The sequence below is a fragment of the Colossoma macropomum genome, unplaced genomic scaffold, assembly GCF_904425465.1.
Source record: "Colossoma macropomum unplaced genomic scaffold, Colossoma_macropomum, whole genome shotgun sequence".
NCBI classification, from domain to species: domain Eukaryota; kingdom Metazoa; phylum Chordata; class Actinopteri; order Characiformes; family Serrasalmidae; genus Colossoma; species Colossoma macropomum.
The window spans coordinates 8002801-8021874 of record NW_023494800.1 but is presented as its reverse complement, the minus strand read 5'-3'; the positions used below and the strand labels follow the sequence as shown (position 1 = coordinate 8021874).

At 39.2% G+C, this 19074-nt stretch overlaps 1 protein-coding gene across 1 annotated transcript in view; it reads right to left on the bottom strand.

Annotated features, from left to right (window-relative positions):
- Positions 1 to 19074, bottom strand: part of LOC118820535 (potassium/sodium hyperpolarization-activated cyclic nucleotide-gated channel 1) — a 175421-nt gene that overhangs the window by 149743 nt on the left and 6604 nt on the right. The window contains exon 2 of the mRNA XM_036588899.1: positions 2868 to 3291. Coding sequence (XP_036444792.1) covers positions 2868 to 3291 — 424 coding nt within the window. The remainder of the gene's footprint in view (positions 1 to 2867; positions 3292 to 19074) is intronic.

Sequence of the window (19074 nt, the reverse complement as noted above, 5' to 3'; positions counted from 1 at the left end):
CTGAGCCAAAAGGCCAAAATCTCCACGGCCGCCTGAGCTTCCTGACCAAGGACACTGCAGTGTGTCTTACCGCAACGATGCAGCAACACACAGCAAGTTGATACTGGATATATACATATGCATTGAAGCACTTTCATAGTGATAGTTTTGCAAAAAAAATTATTTTGCACAATCCCACCGCAAACTCCAAAAGTAGTCAATCAGCCAAGACAAGTTTGTTTCTTTAGTTTTGCACTGGAACTGTGAGGCTAACGAAGCAAACAAGCTTATGAAACAGTTACTGAATGTGAATTCCACTGATTTTTCTAAATTTCTACAAACTTCAATGGTTAAAACGTAAACAAAGTCCTTCAGAGTGGTTTGAGTTGAAATGCTTCGTCCCAGTCGCGGTAACAGGAACCACACAATGTCTACAACACTAATATAGCCATTTTATCTGAAATCCAAAGCACCAGTGAACCTACACAAGCTTTTACATGTAATGTTCATGATGGTAAAATAGTAGTAAATCTAAATAGGCTGTTCTGCCTTACAGCACTCTGCATGTGTATTACTGAATGGAATCAACATGAATGGATTGAAAAAATTATGTTGTAGGCCAAAAACGTTATCTCAGAAATGCTGTAAAACATCCCAGGCAACAGGAAATGTATTAGTAACCATTTCATGTAATAACTTTTTGTGAGGTTGAACTATTAGACGTCTGGTTCCTATCACCACCACTGTTAACAATTCTGATTCGGTAAGTTTCTCTAGAACGAAGCATTTCACATCAAACCACTCTGAATGACATTTCCATCTCAAACATTTAACTACGCAGTTTTTTTTTAAAAAATTAGTGGAGTTCCCCTTTAAGTAATCTCAACCTGCTTATGTATTTGCTGACACTGTATTGAATATAAAAACTGGGCAAAAGTAACTATATTTCATAGCTAAGACCAATAGAGGTGGCCATCCTGAATCACAGGCTCAGTGCTGTATAGGTAAATAAAAAATGCTAATCTGATTTAAAGATTACAGGTTGTTGCCTAAAGACAGCTTTCGATATTGTTTAGATTCCCCGTCCACCCTGATGCTCATGTAGCAGTGTGTCTGCAGTGCAATGCTGTGACACTGATTAGTCTTGGCCAGTCATTCCGGCACCATTTGTTTGTATTAGTCATCCAGAGAGAGAGAGAGATAGATGTATCCATGTTTCAATTAGGCTCAGTCACAAGTGCTGACGCATTGCTCCTCCAGGTCTACCTGCCTGGCCTTGGGACACTGCCAGTGAAACAGAGCCTGAGTGACCAGAGTGTGAATGCTATATGATTTAAGGGGCATTTTGCACGCTCACTGACAAGGTGCTAAGCTACACACACTGCCTGTCAAAGGCTTCATTTCAAAATGTTTTAAATAACCAGCAAAACCTGCTATTCGTATCATGGAAGACAGTGACAGACAGTAACAGTGGAAATGCTATGGTCATGCTTGGACAATTTTAAACAATGGCCAGTCAGATCAGCTTCCAGCAGGAACTACTACAAGCTATGGTGCTGCTATCAGCCAATTGGTCAGAGCGGAGAGAAAAAAGGCAGGATTTTCTGCAGGTCAATCCAAGGTGAACCGTAAAGTAAACATGTAAACAGAGCATTTGCCCTGTGTGTTGTTTTTCTGCTCTGGCTCACTGAAGGCCTGTATACAGCAGATCAGTCCAGCTGAAAGAAGCGTACCTTTAAGTGATCGTGTGATGAAAAATCTAATTTACACAGGCTTCCCCTTTATCCCCAAGTCAGTCAGCCAAGACATGTTCGGTGTCTGAAGCAAACAAACTACAGCGAATATCAAATTAAACAGCACATATATATGTGTGGGGCATGGTGGCGCAGTGGGCCTCACAGCAAGAAGGGCCTGGGTTTGATTCCCGGCTGGGTGACCAGGGTCGTTTCTGTGTGGAGTTTGCATGTTCTCCCCGTGTCTGCGTGGGTTTCCTCCGGGTACTCCGGTTTCCTCCCACAGTCCAAAAACATGCAGTCAGGCCAACTGGACATGCTGAATTGCCCCTAGGTGTGAGCATGTATGTCTGTCTGTCTGCCCTGCGATGGACTGGCGATCTGTCCAGGGTGTATCCTGCCTCCCGCCCAATGAAGGCTGGGATAGGCTCCAGCACCACACCACGACCCAGAAGGATAAGAGGTTTAGATGATGGATGGATGGATATATATATGTGTGTGTGTGTGTGTGTGTATGTGTATATATATATATATATATATATATATATATATATACACACATAAGTAATGTCATTATCTATGTGTAATAATGTGCCTACGTGTAGTGCCCACATACATGTGTGTGTACATATGTATACATATGTACATATACATACACATATAAATATGTGTGCAGTTATACAATGTCCGGTATGTCCAGTATGACAGAACCTGTATATAATAATAATAATGTTCTACATGTATTATATGTATATAATTACCTATGTATATTTATAATTCACATCAACTTTGTCACACACCAGTGAGCTTATATGTGTCTATATATAATAATAATGTGCCCTATATTACATATATGTAAGTACCTATATGTATTAATAATTACATGTCCTGTATGTATTAAATGTACATTTAATGTTAGTACCTATAAACAATAATAATAATAATCATAATAATATGTCCTGTATGCATTATATGTATATAATTACCCATATAATCGTAATTCACATCAACATTGTTACACACCAGCTTAAAATAAATGAGAACACAGATAAGGGCAAATAAAACCTCCTTCACCTGTGTTCGTTCCTACACTCTCTCTCTCTCACACACACACACACACACACACACACACACACACACACACACTGGTCCTACCTCCTCCCACTGGTGGATGTATCTGATGAGGCGGGACAGCCGCAGCAGGCGAAGCAGGCTGAGGATTTTGGTGAATCTGACGATTCGCAGCGCTCGGGCCGTTTTGTACACCTCCGAGTCAAAGCCTTTCTCTACAATTAGAAAGATATAATCCACCGGGATGGAGGAGAGAAAATCCACCACAAACCAGCTCTTCAGGTAGTTCATCTTAATGACCTTGGGGTCAAGGATGATCTCGGAGCTCTCCTCGTTCACTATGCCCGTGCGGAAGTTCATGACCAGGTCCACCAGGAAGATGGTGTCCGAGGCCACGTTAAAAACCAGCCAGGTGGTGGAGGTTTGCTCAGAAAAGAAGGTTATTCCAACAGGAATGATGATTAGATTCCCCATCATCATGATGAGCATTATCAAGTCCCAGTAGAACCTGCAGGGGGCCAGAAATAGCAGCGTGTCAAAGAGAGTTTTCAGTTCAGTGATACATCCAGGCTGAGCACGACTTCAGAAGGCCTTACTGAGCAGGTTTTTTATTGGAAATAAATCTGACAACATGTGACAAAATCCACAAGATATACACAAAAGCACTGCACATTTGTGTTCTAACACATCTGACACTGATGTTGCATTGTGCGTATGGGCAATCATGTGTAGTATGTGTAATTATTTGTCTATTTATCATAAGAGCTGCACAATGTACACCCTGTTAATCAGTATCAGGATACTGGCCTTTGCAGAAGGCTGCAATATGCAAATGAGCCATCTAACCAATCAGAATGCTTTTTACTGTGTACTGTGATCACCCTGACCAATTGCTTCCACATTAGTTAGTGTGAGTGTAATTCAACAAAAGCAAACTATTTTGGTCAAAATAAAGAATGTCAATCTTAAACCATGTCACATTATTGATTTATCAACCTGTTTTTAATATATTGGAGGGTGTGTTGGAATCACAATATGTTAGGAATATGATACTGCAATATAATCCACCATCATGATAACTCAGAGTCAGAATCTTTTTCGCCAAGTACGGGTGACGAGCCATTATGATGTTGCAACCAAACAACAGATGCCATATCGCCCCCTGTGCTTCCTGTAGGGTATTGCAATCTGTCAGAATGACTGAGGATTGAGCCTAGCATAATAAACATTATAGAGTGTTTTATTGTTTAAGTAAATAACGTTATTTTATAAATAAAAAATGTCAATGACTTTGTTAGCTAGCTGTTGCAGACGTAGATAATAAACTGGCAGAGACGTAGCACCCCTAGTGGTCTGGTGCTCCAACTGCCCATTCTGTCCTGCCCTGTAAAGTCAAAGGCTACAGAACAGAGTTCTCAACAGCAGTGGTTTTCAGCCCTGGTGGAACAGTAGGGTTGCAGTATGGGGACAACTGGGCTGCAAGGAAATGGGCAGAGTTTAATGATTCCAAATAAAATCATAAAATTTGGGGTTGTCGAGATTAAAAGTTTCAAGTAGGACTGGGCGATAAAATGATAACGATAATTATCGCGATATAACTTTTCCTCGATGGAGCGATAAGAAATGTTTGATAAATTTTCGATATAATACACCATTCTCACACTTCCACGTTCTAGCGAAAGCCCTGGTGGCGTTTTCTATTGCAAGGAAAGCAACACTACTCTGCTGTCGCCAAGAGAGGGTGCACTTCTGAAACGTGGAGTTATACATTCCGTTTGAGTGGAGCGACCGGAGATCTGTTCTCCTGTGACCAAGTATAAGTGACGAGATAAGTGGAGTAACTGTACCGTCCTAAAGTGAACTCACCTCTTTCCGTACATCCTAACAAGCTTTAGCAGCATTAAATCACGTCTGCTCCACAACTTCAGCGCTGTTACAGCGTTCAATAAGTCATATTTAAGTATTAGTGCATTCCCAAGTAACGAAAGTGAAAGAAAGAAGAGGGTTCATGTAAATTACAGCCCTGATTTAAACAAAAGTAAACTGAGGAGGCTGTGAGGCATTGGAAAGCGGGAAACGCTATCTTTCCAGGCTAGCTGTTTTTAGCAGCTGACTAACTTGAAGCAGCGCTCTGTCACTCGCACAGCACGGCAAGGTGATGATACTGTAGATGAAACAAGACACAAAAGCACCAATTTCAGTTTAAACATATCTAAAACGATCCGTTGGTCTGGTGTTATATATATTGCGGTTCACCCCTCAAATTACTATAGAGAAGCCCAGTCGTCGCTAGCTGGTGTTTGAATACTGTGATATGCTCTGATATGGATGTGGTGGGAGTGATGGCAGTAAGGCAGTGTGATCCATCACTGACGTACCGACCCAGCTAACGTTTGCTGTTTGTACTAAGTTGACATTGTTGAGAAAATAAACAGTTTAGCACTGTTGTTGGCCACTTGTTTAGCATTTGTAACGGGGTAGCTGAGCACTCGTCACCAGACAGCTAAAATAATTTTTTCTTTCTTAAATTATGACTATTAAAAAATTGAGGCTGTGCTTTTCCAGCTGATAAAAACAGCTCATCAGACACTTTCTCTCACTCTCCCATGACGGATTTGTGCAATGTTCCACTGTTTGGCAAGTGTTTGTCATGTTCTGACCATAAAGGATAGTTTAAAACAGGAATTAACCACCCAGGAGCAAAGATCTTCTTCAAACTTGAAAGAAATAATGATTTGATATTTATCACGGTATGTATCGATATCGAACGATATGAATTTTTGTTTATCACTATAACATTTTTGGCCATATCGCCCAGCTCTAGTTTCAAGTCTATTTTTTGCTGCTTGCCACAATATATGTGACTAAAAACAGGATACTCGTTTGTTTCTTGTGACTGCTTATCTTCCGGTGAAAGCAAAGCTGATCAGCTGACAGCTAACTTTCTAAGGTAGCTGACCACATGGATGAGAACAAGACATGCGAAGTTCAGCTAAATATTAAGGAAACATATTAACAAGTTCATACTTATGGCAGCTATATATAGAGCAAATAAATGTTTTCAGTATTTATTATTTTTGTATATGTCACAATCTCAATAAGTGTGTAACAGCACAGGCGTGTGCATGTTTCTTTCAGGGTATATTATGGCGTTTGTCGATTTAAAGAACAGCACTTAAGGATTTTCATGAAATATTTGGTGTGTTTTGGTGTGTTGTACCAAAGTATGATGACGAGAGATGATAAACAAGCAATGAATCTAAAATAATGATACAAATAAAAAAATTAATAATCAAACAGCACTAGTGTAGTTTACAAAAAATTTAGTCTCATGACAACACAGGCATGTTCTGCACAATTAAACAAAAAAAGTTATTTTATTTATTTATTTTTTTGCTTTTTTTGTGGATTTAAAGCCATCATGTATTTACAAGCTTCTATCATTTTCTGTTCAGTCGTTATGCAGAGTGATGCCATGCAGAATTAAAGATGGGTGGGTGTTTCACAGGAACACACTCATGTTGTATTCTGAGTATTAATGTTTTTATGTTTAATTCACTGCCATGGCCCTGAAGGATTCTTCTCCTTCAGCTAATCCCTCATGTGGATGCAGGCCTTTACGCTGTGTTTACGCTTTGCGCACATTTCCAATCTTCTTGGATCAAGGCCCGTGTGAAGGAAGCCTAAAAGAGGCCAATTACAGTACTGATGAATACGCAGTCATCCGTGCAAAGTGACTCGCATGCAACGGTATTAGATACAGTGAAGGAACTTATCCTTTTATTGTAAACACTGGACGTTCTGATCTGGGAATGTTATTGGTGAAAAGACAGAAAATATGAAGGTTGGTGCACATTATTGGTATGGCTCAAAAAGGCCTTTCTATAAATGGACACAATGTAAACATGTCTTATAGTGCCACTCCCGTCTTTTATTGATCGGCCTTAAAAAGGAACGAGTATTTCCAAATTTCTGCACTTTGATTCAGGCAGATGTAAGCAAAGTCATGCAGATGTGAAATACTCCATCCTGGAGAAATTCACCAACTGTGGGACTATTTTGTCTTACAACAACCTGCACTTATCTCTCCATCATGAATGGCTTTTAAAAAACAGGCAAACATATTCTCTCAAAACTATCATCAAAGCAGTGCCTCAGACATCAGGCTGTGTATTCGTACCCATTTCACGTAATAACTTTACGTAATGTAGCTTTTAGAGGCATTAAACTCTTCTGTTTAGAAGTCGTCTAAACTCATCTGGTTCCTATCACGACCACTTTGAACAATTCTGGCTACGTTCACATTACAAGCCTCATTGCTCAAATACGATTTTTTGCTCAAATCTGATTTCTCTGACATGATGGTTCACACTCGTTTAGGTACGTGATTCAAATCTGTCATTAATGTGAACGAACCGGCATCCTGAAATGACCTGCATGCGCACATCCTACTCGGTAATGTCACGTGAATGAATCACGTGCGTCACGTACATCATCAGCAAACAAACTAACGAGCAGAACGAACCTTCACTGTGAAGATAATTAACTCTGATCAGCTCTCAGCTGTTCATTATTGGAGCGAGACGAAGGCGAAAAGGGTGAGGTGTTGCTTTTCCACCATTTACAGGCTTTAACTTCTGTTCGGCGCTGCTGCCAGAGTAGCTCTGAATGATGCTGCATGTGCAGTGGATCTGAGCATTCACATTAAGGTGGCAAGGCCACGAATCGGATATGTATCTGATCTAGGACCACATATGAAAGTGGCTCAAGTTCGGATTTGAAAATATCAGATTTGTGTGTCCACACAGCTCTGAAAAACATCAGATGTGATTCACATTAAGGCAAAAAATCTGATTTGGGCCACTTGAACCTGGTAGTGTGAACATAGCCTTTGACTCGCCAAGTTTCTCTAGGATGAAGCAAATCGGTGGAGAGTGCCCCTTTAAGACATTTTTTAAAACTGACTTTAAAGAAGCAAGAAGTGACTGCAAGTGTCAGAGTTGAACAGAAACTTTCACACCCACCAAAACACATCATATTTGTGTTCAAACTCTCTGTAAACACATTCAGCTGTGGCGTTTCTTTTGAATTCCTGATGCGCAACGTTATTTCCCTTCAATCCTTCACTGCAATATTTTGCAAGCAGGGCCCTGTTCAAACTATGTATGAGAGTTTTTCAGTGGCACGGAAGCCAACAAAAAGAAAAGTCTTACTGATTATAATTTTAAAACTCCCATCTTGTTATGTAATATTGAACCCTCTCTTAAATAGGCACAACTCGCAAGAGCTTGGGAAACGGATCAAATAGATAAAAAGCAGCTCGGGTCGAGGTTGATTACATGTTGTATTTGATTTTTTTTGACAAAGCTTATTTGCTGTGAGTAAATGTTTCACTTAAAGTGCTTATTAACATCCATTGGAATTTGTATGGAGAACGATACGGCGCCTCATTTTCCCGTGTAAAAGCTTAAGAGACTAACCCAAACGTTACTTCAAAGGCTTCTTCAAAGCGCTGAGCATTTCTTTGCGAGTGGAAATGCTATTAAAAGCGCCTTCTCTCTCTCTCGCTGCTGCTGCTGCTGGAGTGCCATGGGTGCCTCCTCTGCCGGACTCCTGCCCGTCTGATCCTCTGAATCCTGATAGCCAGAGCCCAGCTGTCGGTCAAACTACAAAATGTCCGACAGCCTCCATTTTCACCTGCTGAGTTCTTATTAACCTCGGTGGCACCTCCGTCATGCCAGGCTGTAATGTGCCCTGTAAAGCAGCGGCTCCAGAAGGCCTCGCCTCAAAAACAGCTTTCATAATGGTATACTCAATGATAAACGCCGACAAGCAAAGCTGCACTCAACATACACCTGCATGAAGCAAGTCTAATCATTACTAATCCTGCAGCACCCTTTACTGATTACTGATATAATTACATTATAACTGTAGATGGAACATTCTGCCAGTGGTAGCAGCTCTGACAGCGTACCACACCAAAACATGCTGTCAAACCTTCTGTCTTTGCCAACAGCTGTGGAGGCAGAATTATTCTGAAACATGTAGTGCTGTAATACTCGAGTCCTTCATTTACTTGGTGGTCTTCGTGTAGAGAGTGTAAATTAATGGTCTCATTTCGATCTCAATATCATTTAGAAGCCCTCTTGTCTAAGTCTCTCTTACGTCTCTCTTACTTGGAATCGGTTTTGTCTCTGTCTTTCTTATGCCTCTCATTGGAATCGTTCTTGTCTTAGTCTCTCATGTCTCTCTCACTTGGAATCGGTTACGTCTCAGTCTCTCTTATGTCGCTCTCATTTGGAATTGGTCTTGTCTTGGTCTCTTTTATTTCTCCTTTGGAATTGGCCTTGTCTTGGTCTCTCTTATCCCTCTCTCATTTGAAATCAGTCTTTTCTTGGTCTCTCTTGTGTCTCTCATTTGGAATCGGTCTTGTCTTGGTCTTTCATGTCTCTCTTACTTGAAATTGGGCTTCTCTTGGTCTTTCTTATGTCTCTCATTTGGAATTGGTCGTCTTGGTCTCTCTTATGTCTCTCTTACTTGGAATCGGTCTTGTCTCAGTCTCTCTTATGTCTCTCTCATTAGGAATTGGTCTGGTCTTGGTCTCTCTTATTTCTCTCTCACTTGAAATCAGTCTTGTTTTGGTCTCTTATGTCTCTCTTATTTGGAATCGGGCTTGTCTCTGTATCTCATATGTCTCATTTATAACTGGTCTTGTCTCAGTCTCTCTTATGCCTCTCATTTGTAATCATATTTGTCTCATTCTCTCTTTTGTCTCTTTCATTTGGAATCGTATTTGTCTCACTCTCTTTTATGTCTGTCTCATTTCGAATTGGTCTTGTCTCCATCTCTTTTATGTCTCATGTGGGATCGGTCTCATCTCAGTCTATCTTATGTCTCTCTTATTTGGAATTGGTCCTGTTTTGGTCTCTCTTGTGTCTCTCATTTGGAATCGGTCTTGCCTCGGCCTCTCTTATTTCTCATTTGGAATTGGCCTTGTCTTGGTCTTTCATGTCTCTCTTACTTGAAATCGGGCTTCTCTCGGTCTCTCTTATGTCTCTCTCATTTGGAATTGGTCTTGTCTCTGTCTTTCTTATGTCTCTCATTTGGAATTGGTCGTCTTGGTCTCTCTTATGTCTCTCTTATTTGTAATCGGTCTTGTCTCAGTCTCTCTTATGTCTCTCTCATTAGGAATTGGTCTGGTCTTGGTCTCTCTTATTTCTCTCTCACTTGAAATCAGTCTTGTTTTGGTCTCTTATGTCTCTCTTATTTGGAATCGGGCTTGTCTCTGTATCTCTTATCTCTCATTTATAACTGGTCTTGTCTCAGTCTCTCTTATGCCTCTCATTCATAATCATATTTGTCTCACTCTCTCTTTTGTCTCTCTCATTTGGAATCGTATTTGTCTCACTCTCTCTTGTGTCTGTCTCATTTGGAATTGGTCTTGTCTCCGTCTCTTTTATGTCTCATGTGGAATCGATCTCATCTCAGTCTTATGTCTCTCTTATTTGGAATTGGTCCTGTTTTGGTCTCTCGTGTCTCTCATTTGGAATCGGTCTTGCCTCAGCCTCTCTTATGTCTCTCTCATCTGGAATTGGTCCCGCTTCAGTCTCTCTTACTTGCAACTGGTCTTGTCTCTGTCTCTCCTATGTCTCATTTGGAACTGGTCTTGTCTCGGTCTCTCTTTCGTTTCCCTCATTTGGAATCGGTCTTGTCTTAGTCTCTCTTATGTGTCTCATTTAGAATTGTTCTCATCTCGGTCTCTCTTATGTCTCTCATATTTGGTCTCTCTTGTGTCTCTCATTTGGATTCGGTCATGTCTCAATCTCTTATGTCTCTCTCATTTGGTCCGGTCTTGTTTCAGTCGGTCTTGTCTCCATCTCGGGGAAAGATGGACAGTTTTGATGACTGAGGTGATTAGAAACTGAACTCTTTTCAGTCCTTATTGAATATTAAATGTGTCGAGTTCACCTGAACTTGTGAGTAAGTTAGCATTTTACATTAAACTTTCTTATTATGAAACAGGAGTGCCTGAATGTGAATGTTGTTTAAGACGCACAGCTTTTTCTCTAACTAGGCTACTCTAACTACTCTAGCTGATGTTAGCTAGCCAGAAACTGTACATGCTGGCACATCATCCACTGATGAGAAATGACTTTGTGTAGTCGACCATGAAACTGCATCAATTTTACAAAAAACTAAATATGCCGTAACTTTTGCACAGGCCACATTTTATGTTTCCCCAATATGTTAAGCTCAGTAAATAAATAGTAATTTTGCATTAAAACGTGTAGAAGCATGTTCTCTGTAGAGAATAAGTTAACTTATTTTCAAACTAAAAAAAAACACAAATATCTTTATATACATATATATATATATTTTGTCACTGAAAAAAGGGGGGAAATGAGGTCACAGCTTGCTAACAACCTGAGGTATACATTTATGGGTTAAAAGCGTATGCTATGTCGTGTGACAGAAGTGTTTTTCTTGGCGCCGTGCCAGCCTCGCAAAACATCCCAGTCGCTGATAACGGCATACATCCACCAACTAAAATAGATGCTTTCAAGAACGCTATCTCGTGCTAAAAACCCCATCGGTGCCTGAGATGTAGCCGGTAGACTGGACTGTAATGGATCTGCTTAAATAAATGAAGCAGGGGGCCTTGCTTTATAAATATCCACAGATCATGTGTCAGATAATTGTCTGCCCTTCACCCTAAACTGGGCATCTCACTAGTTAATAATATCAAGATCAGGTATTTTTACCCCTGCGAGGAGGCTGTTCTGTTCGCCTGTGGTTTTAATCAAACATCTATGATGTGGTGATGTTATGTTTGTGTACAGTGTTGTAGAGGTTTGCATTTGATGTTCACTGCAAAGAAAAAAAAAAGATATACTGGCAAGTTAAAATGTATTAAACCTGGCCAATTATTTTGGTCAACCATTCTTAACAATCCACAACAATTCACATTTTTAGCCTGTTATAAAAATATTAGAAGATTGTTTAACTTCTTTCTAGATGTTCTTCATTTTTTAAGTAGTTTTATCAAAGAAAAGTATAAATGACGCAAAATAAAATGACTTTTGAAAGTCAAAATGTAAAAAGAGGTTAAATAATTTTATAATATTTTTACAACATTCTCAAAATGTGTTGCAATATTTGTGTATGGTGTTGTTATGTTTGTGTATGGTGTTGTTATGTTTGTGTATGTGTTGTTATGTTTGTGTATGTTGTGGTTATGTTTGTGTATGGTGTGGTTATGTTTGTATATGTGTTGTTATGTTTGTGTATGTTGTGGTTATGTTTGTGTATGGTGTGGTTATGTTTGTATATGTGTTGTTATGTTTGTGTATGGTGTGGTTATGTTTGTGTATGTGTTGTTATGTTTGTGTATGATGTGGTTATGTTTGTGTATGATGTGGTTATGTTTGTGTATGTTGTGGTTATGTCTGTGTATGTTGTGGTTATGTTGTGTATGTGTGTTATGTTTGTGTATGTGTTTGTTGTTATGTGTGGTTATGTTTGTGTATGGTGTTGTTATGTTTGTGTATGGTGTGGTTATGTTTGTGTATGTTGTGGTTATGTCTGTGTATGGTGTTGTTATGTTTGTGTATGTGTTGTTATGTTTGTGTATGGTGTGGTTATGTTTGTGTATGGTGTGGTTATGTTTGTGTATGATGTGGTTATGTTTGTGTATGGTGTGGTTATGTTTGTGTATGGTGTGGTTATGTTTGTGTATGGTGTGGTTATGTTTGTGTATGGTGTTGTTATGTTGTGTTGATGGTTAGTTTGTGTATGGTTGTTAGTTTGTATGTGTGGTATGTTTGTGTATGTGGTTATGTTTGTGTATGTGTGTTATGTTGTGTATGGTTGTTATGTTTGTGTATGGTGGTTATGTTTGTGTATGATGTGGTTATGTTTGTGTATGATGTGGTTATGTTTGTGTTGTGTTATGTGTGTACGGTGTGGTTATGTTTGTGTATGGTGTGGTTATGTTTGTATATGGTGTGGTTATGTTTGTGTATGGTGTGGTTATGTTTGTGTATAGCATTCTTATGTTTCTGTAGGGTGTTGTATGGTGTTGGGTGGCCTGCTTGGTTAGGGTTACATGTCAGACCCAGTGAACCATGTAAAGGAACATGCAATCGAATATTTGGCTCTTGTGACTGTAGCCTTGACCACACGATAACTGACAGACTGTATTATCAAAGCTGGGACGCTGGCCATGTTTTTGACCATCTGTGCTGTTGGAGACTGCCAGAAACCAGCACCGAGGGCATGACCCCCAACCCAGATTAATCACATATGATCTCCAATGATCTCCATCTTTGTTCTATCACCGGCCTTACATCTATCTGCACGTGACCAATGTTTTCAGATAATTTACTCTTTAACCATCGTTATCGTGATACTGATCTTTGCAATACTGATATCACAGAAGGCTGCAATATGCAAATAAGTCTGAAACCAGTCACAGTTTTTTACACTGTGCCTGTGATCATCCTGACCAATTACAGTTCCAAATGACTGCTAAGAACAAATGAAAGTGAACAGCAACCAATTAGCATTCTGCAAATGTCAGCACGCTAACTGGTGGCTGCAAGCTATTATTTACTCTTAGCTGCATTCGTATGTTTTCTCAAATTCGTTTTAAGCAGTGGGAAATTCTAATGGCCTTCTAGGCTTTTAGAAAAACTCTAATATTTTCTGTAAAAAAACAAACATTAGTAATTTTAATTTTTCTTTAATATAATCATCACATTTGTTGTAATTGAACTCTGCAAGTATTGCAGTAACGCTCTTTTTTAATTGGAAGCAAAAGGCTTAAATTCCTGAAATGATCCTGCCCTATCAGGATTTTCCTTTCCCCCATGTAGGTAGATACAGAGTTCTCCCACTGGTTAGGACTTCAGGAGCTGAACAGAAGGCTTAACATATCCGATTAACTACCAACATAATTAGTAACTGACAGCGAAATCAACCAATCACGTTTTTAATTTACAATGTGTGGGACCAATTTCATGAGAAAAATATCACTCTAGGACCTCTGGAAGTTCTAGATACATTACTGAGTGGTAGCCGGACCAATGCGTTTCAATCAGATGAAAATTAGCAGAAGCTGTACGCTTGGGCTCTGTAAAACTGCTATATAAAAGGTAGAATTTATGTTAATGTCTGGTTCAAGCTTCAATAAAAATTTAATTTTTTTACAAGCTACGTATGTCTTTGTTTAATCTAGAATGGCCAACACATTAATGTAAATCCCCATTAACACACTACTAGAATACAATAAGGGCACTAGCTGAAATTAGCATTATCGTACCTGTGTTTTTTTTCTCATTTTTTTGACTGAAGGCCCAGATGAAGGCACAAACTGAAGTCCTAGATCTAACAGTCCTTAAGAGATCACATCCTACATTTCTTGTATTTTGGAATCCACATGTAGGGTTTGTGTGATTTGATGCACCAAAAACACTTGTAATTAATGTCTCTTTATCCCTTAGAATTAAACAGGCTGTTTTTGTTACTGTGCCTTTAAGACTGATATATGCATATAATCTCTGTTCTGATTGGCTGTGCCTTGTTCAATAATGAGTCTGGGCTGAAACACTCCTTATTTTAGTGTGTAAGGGCGGGGCTAACCTGAACTAGGCATATATACAAGCGAAGATATGTAAATGCATTGTTTTTGTGACATCACAAAACAATTCATTCAAAATAGGATTTTTTGCTGCTTATTTTTCATATATGGACTGAAAGCAAACTAGACTGGGAAATGTAGTCTTAACACAATTTTACAAATATAATGTTTAAGCCCTTTAATGTCAAAAGCAAAGGAAATTCCTTTTTCCATAAAGTGGGTCTTTAAAATTCTTCATGTAACACACAGATCTGGATTTTAAGGCGCTACTGTGTGTTTTGCTGTATCCTACTGTCTCTTTGCATTACTGAATTTAGGCCATTGTTCTGCACTGCAGGTGGAAAAACAGAGCTAGACTAATTAAAGAGCACCAGAGGGCATCATTTTGGAAAAAGTGAGGCGCACTCAACAAGGACCTTCATCAGACTTTAGGACGTCGTCTCAGAAGCAGGGTGGAAAAAAGAGCGACCAAAAAGCATCAATAATGCAAGGCGAAGTTGCAGAAGCCCTAAAAATAGAGGTTAAACTCGGTTTAGAAATTGGCTGTTGTTCAGCACGGAGGAGGAGGAGGAGGAGGAGGAAGAGAAGGAGGAGGAGGAGGAGTCTGTTTGCTTCCAAATCCCCCCCTCCCCAACAAACCATGTGATTAATTTATAAGCCCCAGAGTCAATCTGAGCTCATCTTTTACCTGATAAATCCAGACAGTGAAGGAAAAAAGAGAAATGAAACAGTCAAAGTCACCCCAAAACGCCGGGGGCATGGAGGATTCCGCACTGAGTAAATAATGAAATGTCAAAATTCCTCAATACCAGCTTTCCTTCACCTCCATAATGGATTACAGCCCTTACCAAAAGCGTTCTTAACTGAGACAAAGCCACAGAAGCAGCCGGAACCAGACGAGCCGCAATACAGGAGAGGGATACTGCAGAAATATGACAGACTTTCAAACGAGGCAAAAGCTGATGGCCAGGTCCAGATCAAGTCGAGCATGAGTCCTTTCTGAAAACGATGAATAATGAATACTACTAACCATTCATCAATCTTTAAACGGCCTGCGTATTAAGGGATCGTGGGATATCGAGTTTCGCTCGATGCTTCAAAATGAACACAAAGGGTGCGCGGACGCTGTTGTCATTCACTAGTTGTCGTTGGTTGTTTTTATGTCATGTTTAATTCAGGGGGACGGCTCATGATCAGGCCCATACAAATAAGGGAGCTAACGATGGTGCTTAAAAGCCGCTGGCGCAGCAGTTACTGCACAAGGGGAAAAGAAAGAGCGAAATGAAGGACAGTGAAAGTGAAGCATGTGACAGAGGAAGTGGGCAAAACAGCAAAAATATTTAAAAAAAATTACCATACACGATTTGTGTCATGATATTTTGTTTTTCTGATGTTTGCAAACAAGTTGTAATGGACAGAATGCATCAGTAAAGCAATATTGCACTGTATTGTGTTTCGTTCAAAAAGCAGCCTAAGCTGAAACACTCTTAGACAAAACACTCCACAGACAATCATTTAAAGAATAATTCCCTGTATCAAAAAAAGAAACATGCTTGCATAACAGAGGTCAATGAGCAACTGCCCAATAGCTTCTATTACAAGTGAGTTTTGACCATATCCCTCTATTGCTCTACTGCATGCATTATGAGAGCAACGTTGTATAAAAAGCTTGATTCACTTTTGTTGCATAAAACAGAACAGATTATTGAAATAAAAATCTTTTTTTTTTTTGTTTAATTCTGTGGGTGTAGGTGCTTTTGGGGTATGTTGCCTTGAGGCAACAGTGTGCTACAATGGGAAGAAATACATAACTGCCATATTTGGAAAGAAACTGAACAAGGATACAATGATTTAATCTTTGAAAAAAATGCTAAAATATTGCGCAGAAATGTTTTGATTTTTTGTGCAAAAATCAATCATTTAAATTGTCTAAAATGCTTAATTCACTTTTGTTGCATGAAACTGAACATGCACACACACACACACACACACACACACACACACACACATCATCTAAACCGCTCATCCTTCTGGGTCGCGGGGGGGGAGCTGGAGCCTATCCCAGCTGTCACTGGGCGGAAGGAAGGATACACCCTGGACAGGTCGCCAGTCCATCACAGGGCAGACAGAGAGACATTCGCATACATTCACACACACACTCGTAACTGAACAGATTATTAAAATTAAAAACTTTTTTTTGTAATTTTTGTGTGTGGGGATGCTTTTGAGGTATGCTACCTTGAGGCAACATTGAGCAACAATGGAAAGAAATGCAGACTGCCATATCTGGAAAGAAATGAAACTGGAAAGGATACAACGTGTTGATCTTTGAAAATAAAAAATAAATAAATAAAATAAAATAAATCTATATTTTTTTCATGTTGTTACAATGATGCAATATTGTGAAAAAAAGTTTTTATTTTTGGACACCAATCATTTAAAAACCAAAAATAACTGTTAATGTAATGCTAAAATATAAATGAAACCAAATAAGGAAGAACGACTAGCCTTCATTTTCTAAACAAAACTGATGACACTGGTAAAATAGACAATATGCTGACTGCTACATAACAGAACTGTCTGGAATGGACTTCTTTCACTAATATTGTATATCTGTTAATTACTAAATAATTGAAACATACAAAATGAGCAAAAACACAAATAATTAAATAAGTAAATAGTTCTGAATAGAAAAACTAAACAATAACTGCAGTGTTCTCTTAAGTAACCTTCTACTGGCTACATCCATTCCACTGTCACTCATTGTTGCTTCTAGGCAACAAACATATTTAAGCAATTTCTCATTATGTAAGAATCACTTCATGATACTAAATGTTACAAAAGTGAACTTCACTCTACAACAGATGTAAATCATATTTTTGAATGGATGTAAAATAATAAAAACTTGTTTTTGTAAGTGACGGGTGCCACCCACAAGCTGCACCATGCCAAAAAGGTTGAAATATACCCACAAAAGTGTGACATACAAGGATTTTAATGATTAATTCAAACTCTTCCCTTTATTATTAACCCTTTCATTGTCATTGGGATATGCTACAAATGAGGCAGATACAGATTAGATTGAAAAAAATGAGGAAAGAGAAAGAAGAACTGTTTGATCAAACATGCTTAATAGTCAATGGAAGCTAACAGGCATTAATTCACATGATACCATTTTCATAATGTTAATTAGTTAATTTGGCTGCTGTTCATTCATTCTCATTAGCAGCATTTGTCAAGCTTTTTTGACTGCACTGTTCCTTTAAGGGGTTAAGGGAGGCGACTGCAAATGCGGCGTACAGCCAGGTGCTCTGTATCGTACAGCAAAGGTGTAGAATAGCCACACAATCCTGTGTTTTGGCTGGCAAAGGCGGTGATGACAGTGTCACTGGCTGCCTCCCACTCTCTTTTTTTCCTCTCTCTCCCTCCGTCCCCCCTCTCGCTCTCCGTCTTTGATGTAAAGCTCATTTGCTGGTGCGATGAAAGAGAGAAATCATGTGTTGAAAGCAAGGTCGAATCACAGTCACCTGAGAATACCCAGCAGGAGTGATGTAAAGGTATTGCTAAAGCCAGCTCATTCTTCTAAAGGGACACTGACACCAGCAGAACATTGGCTAAACACCAAGCCAGCATTAGTCAGTTACCTTACATTAACCCTGAGAAGTTACAGTTATCAGCGATTACGAAAGCAAGCAGTGACTACCGTAATTATTCCTCAATCATGGCTCACTGGAATCAGTGGAGAGATTCTGTTAAAAGTATAGATTCTGAACTTTCAATTCATACCACATTTGTAAAAAGAACAAGGGCTATTTTATCATGTTGTAAAGCTGCACTATGTACACTTTTTAGGGATTTAGAGATCTCTTTGGTAGAAATTGGTTAAATTTTATTTATAGAAATGTTTAGTAATGTGCATCATCCATATAAATCTAAATCTGATAAACTAGATCAGGGGTCGGCAAACCAAACGTTAAGAAGAGCCATTTTATCCTTTCAACAAAAATCAATCCACCTTGGGAGCCACAACATTTAATGCCCATTTTACTATCTTGCTGGAAATATGTCTCAGTATGTGCTAATGTACTAGTATATGCTAAAAAATATTATATAAACAAAAATGCAGACTTACTTTGCTCTGCTTTTAGCTTTACCTCAGCTAGAGCTGCTTTTCTCGCATCTCCGGCAGGAAACTTTTCCTCAAAAGTGGAACAGTTTCTTGTAAAATTTCTCCTGACGTTCAAGTCTTTACGTGGCTGAAGTTAGCTTCTCCTTCGCCAGCTTCCTCTTCGAATTTTCCTGCTCCACCTTAAATGATGCCTAAGGTGCCAGAATGTAACTGCTGCGCCATTTAAGGTGGAACGGGACAATTCAAACAAGAAGCTGGCAAACGAGAAGCTTCACGACTTTTTAGTGTTTGTCAGTTTTCAATGCAGATTAAATATATCATGAAACCAGCTGGAGTGGTTATAAATACAAATATGTCCATTCATCTCCAAATTATCAATGTTCGTCTTAAATCTTTCTCTTTGCCTTTTCGTTAGCTACTAGGTCACCGGCAGGTCACTATGTGACCGGCAGTCTGCGCGACCAACCTCCAGAGCCGCATGTTGCCGATCCCTGAACTAAAACAAATGTGGAACTGCACACAAC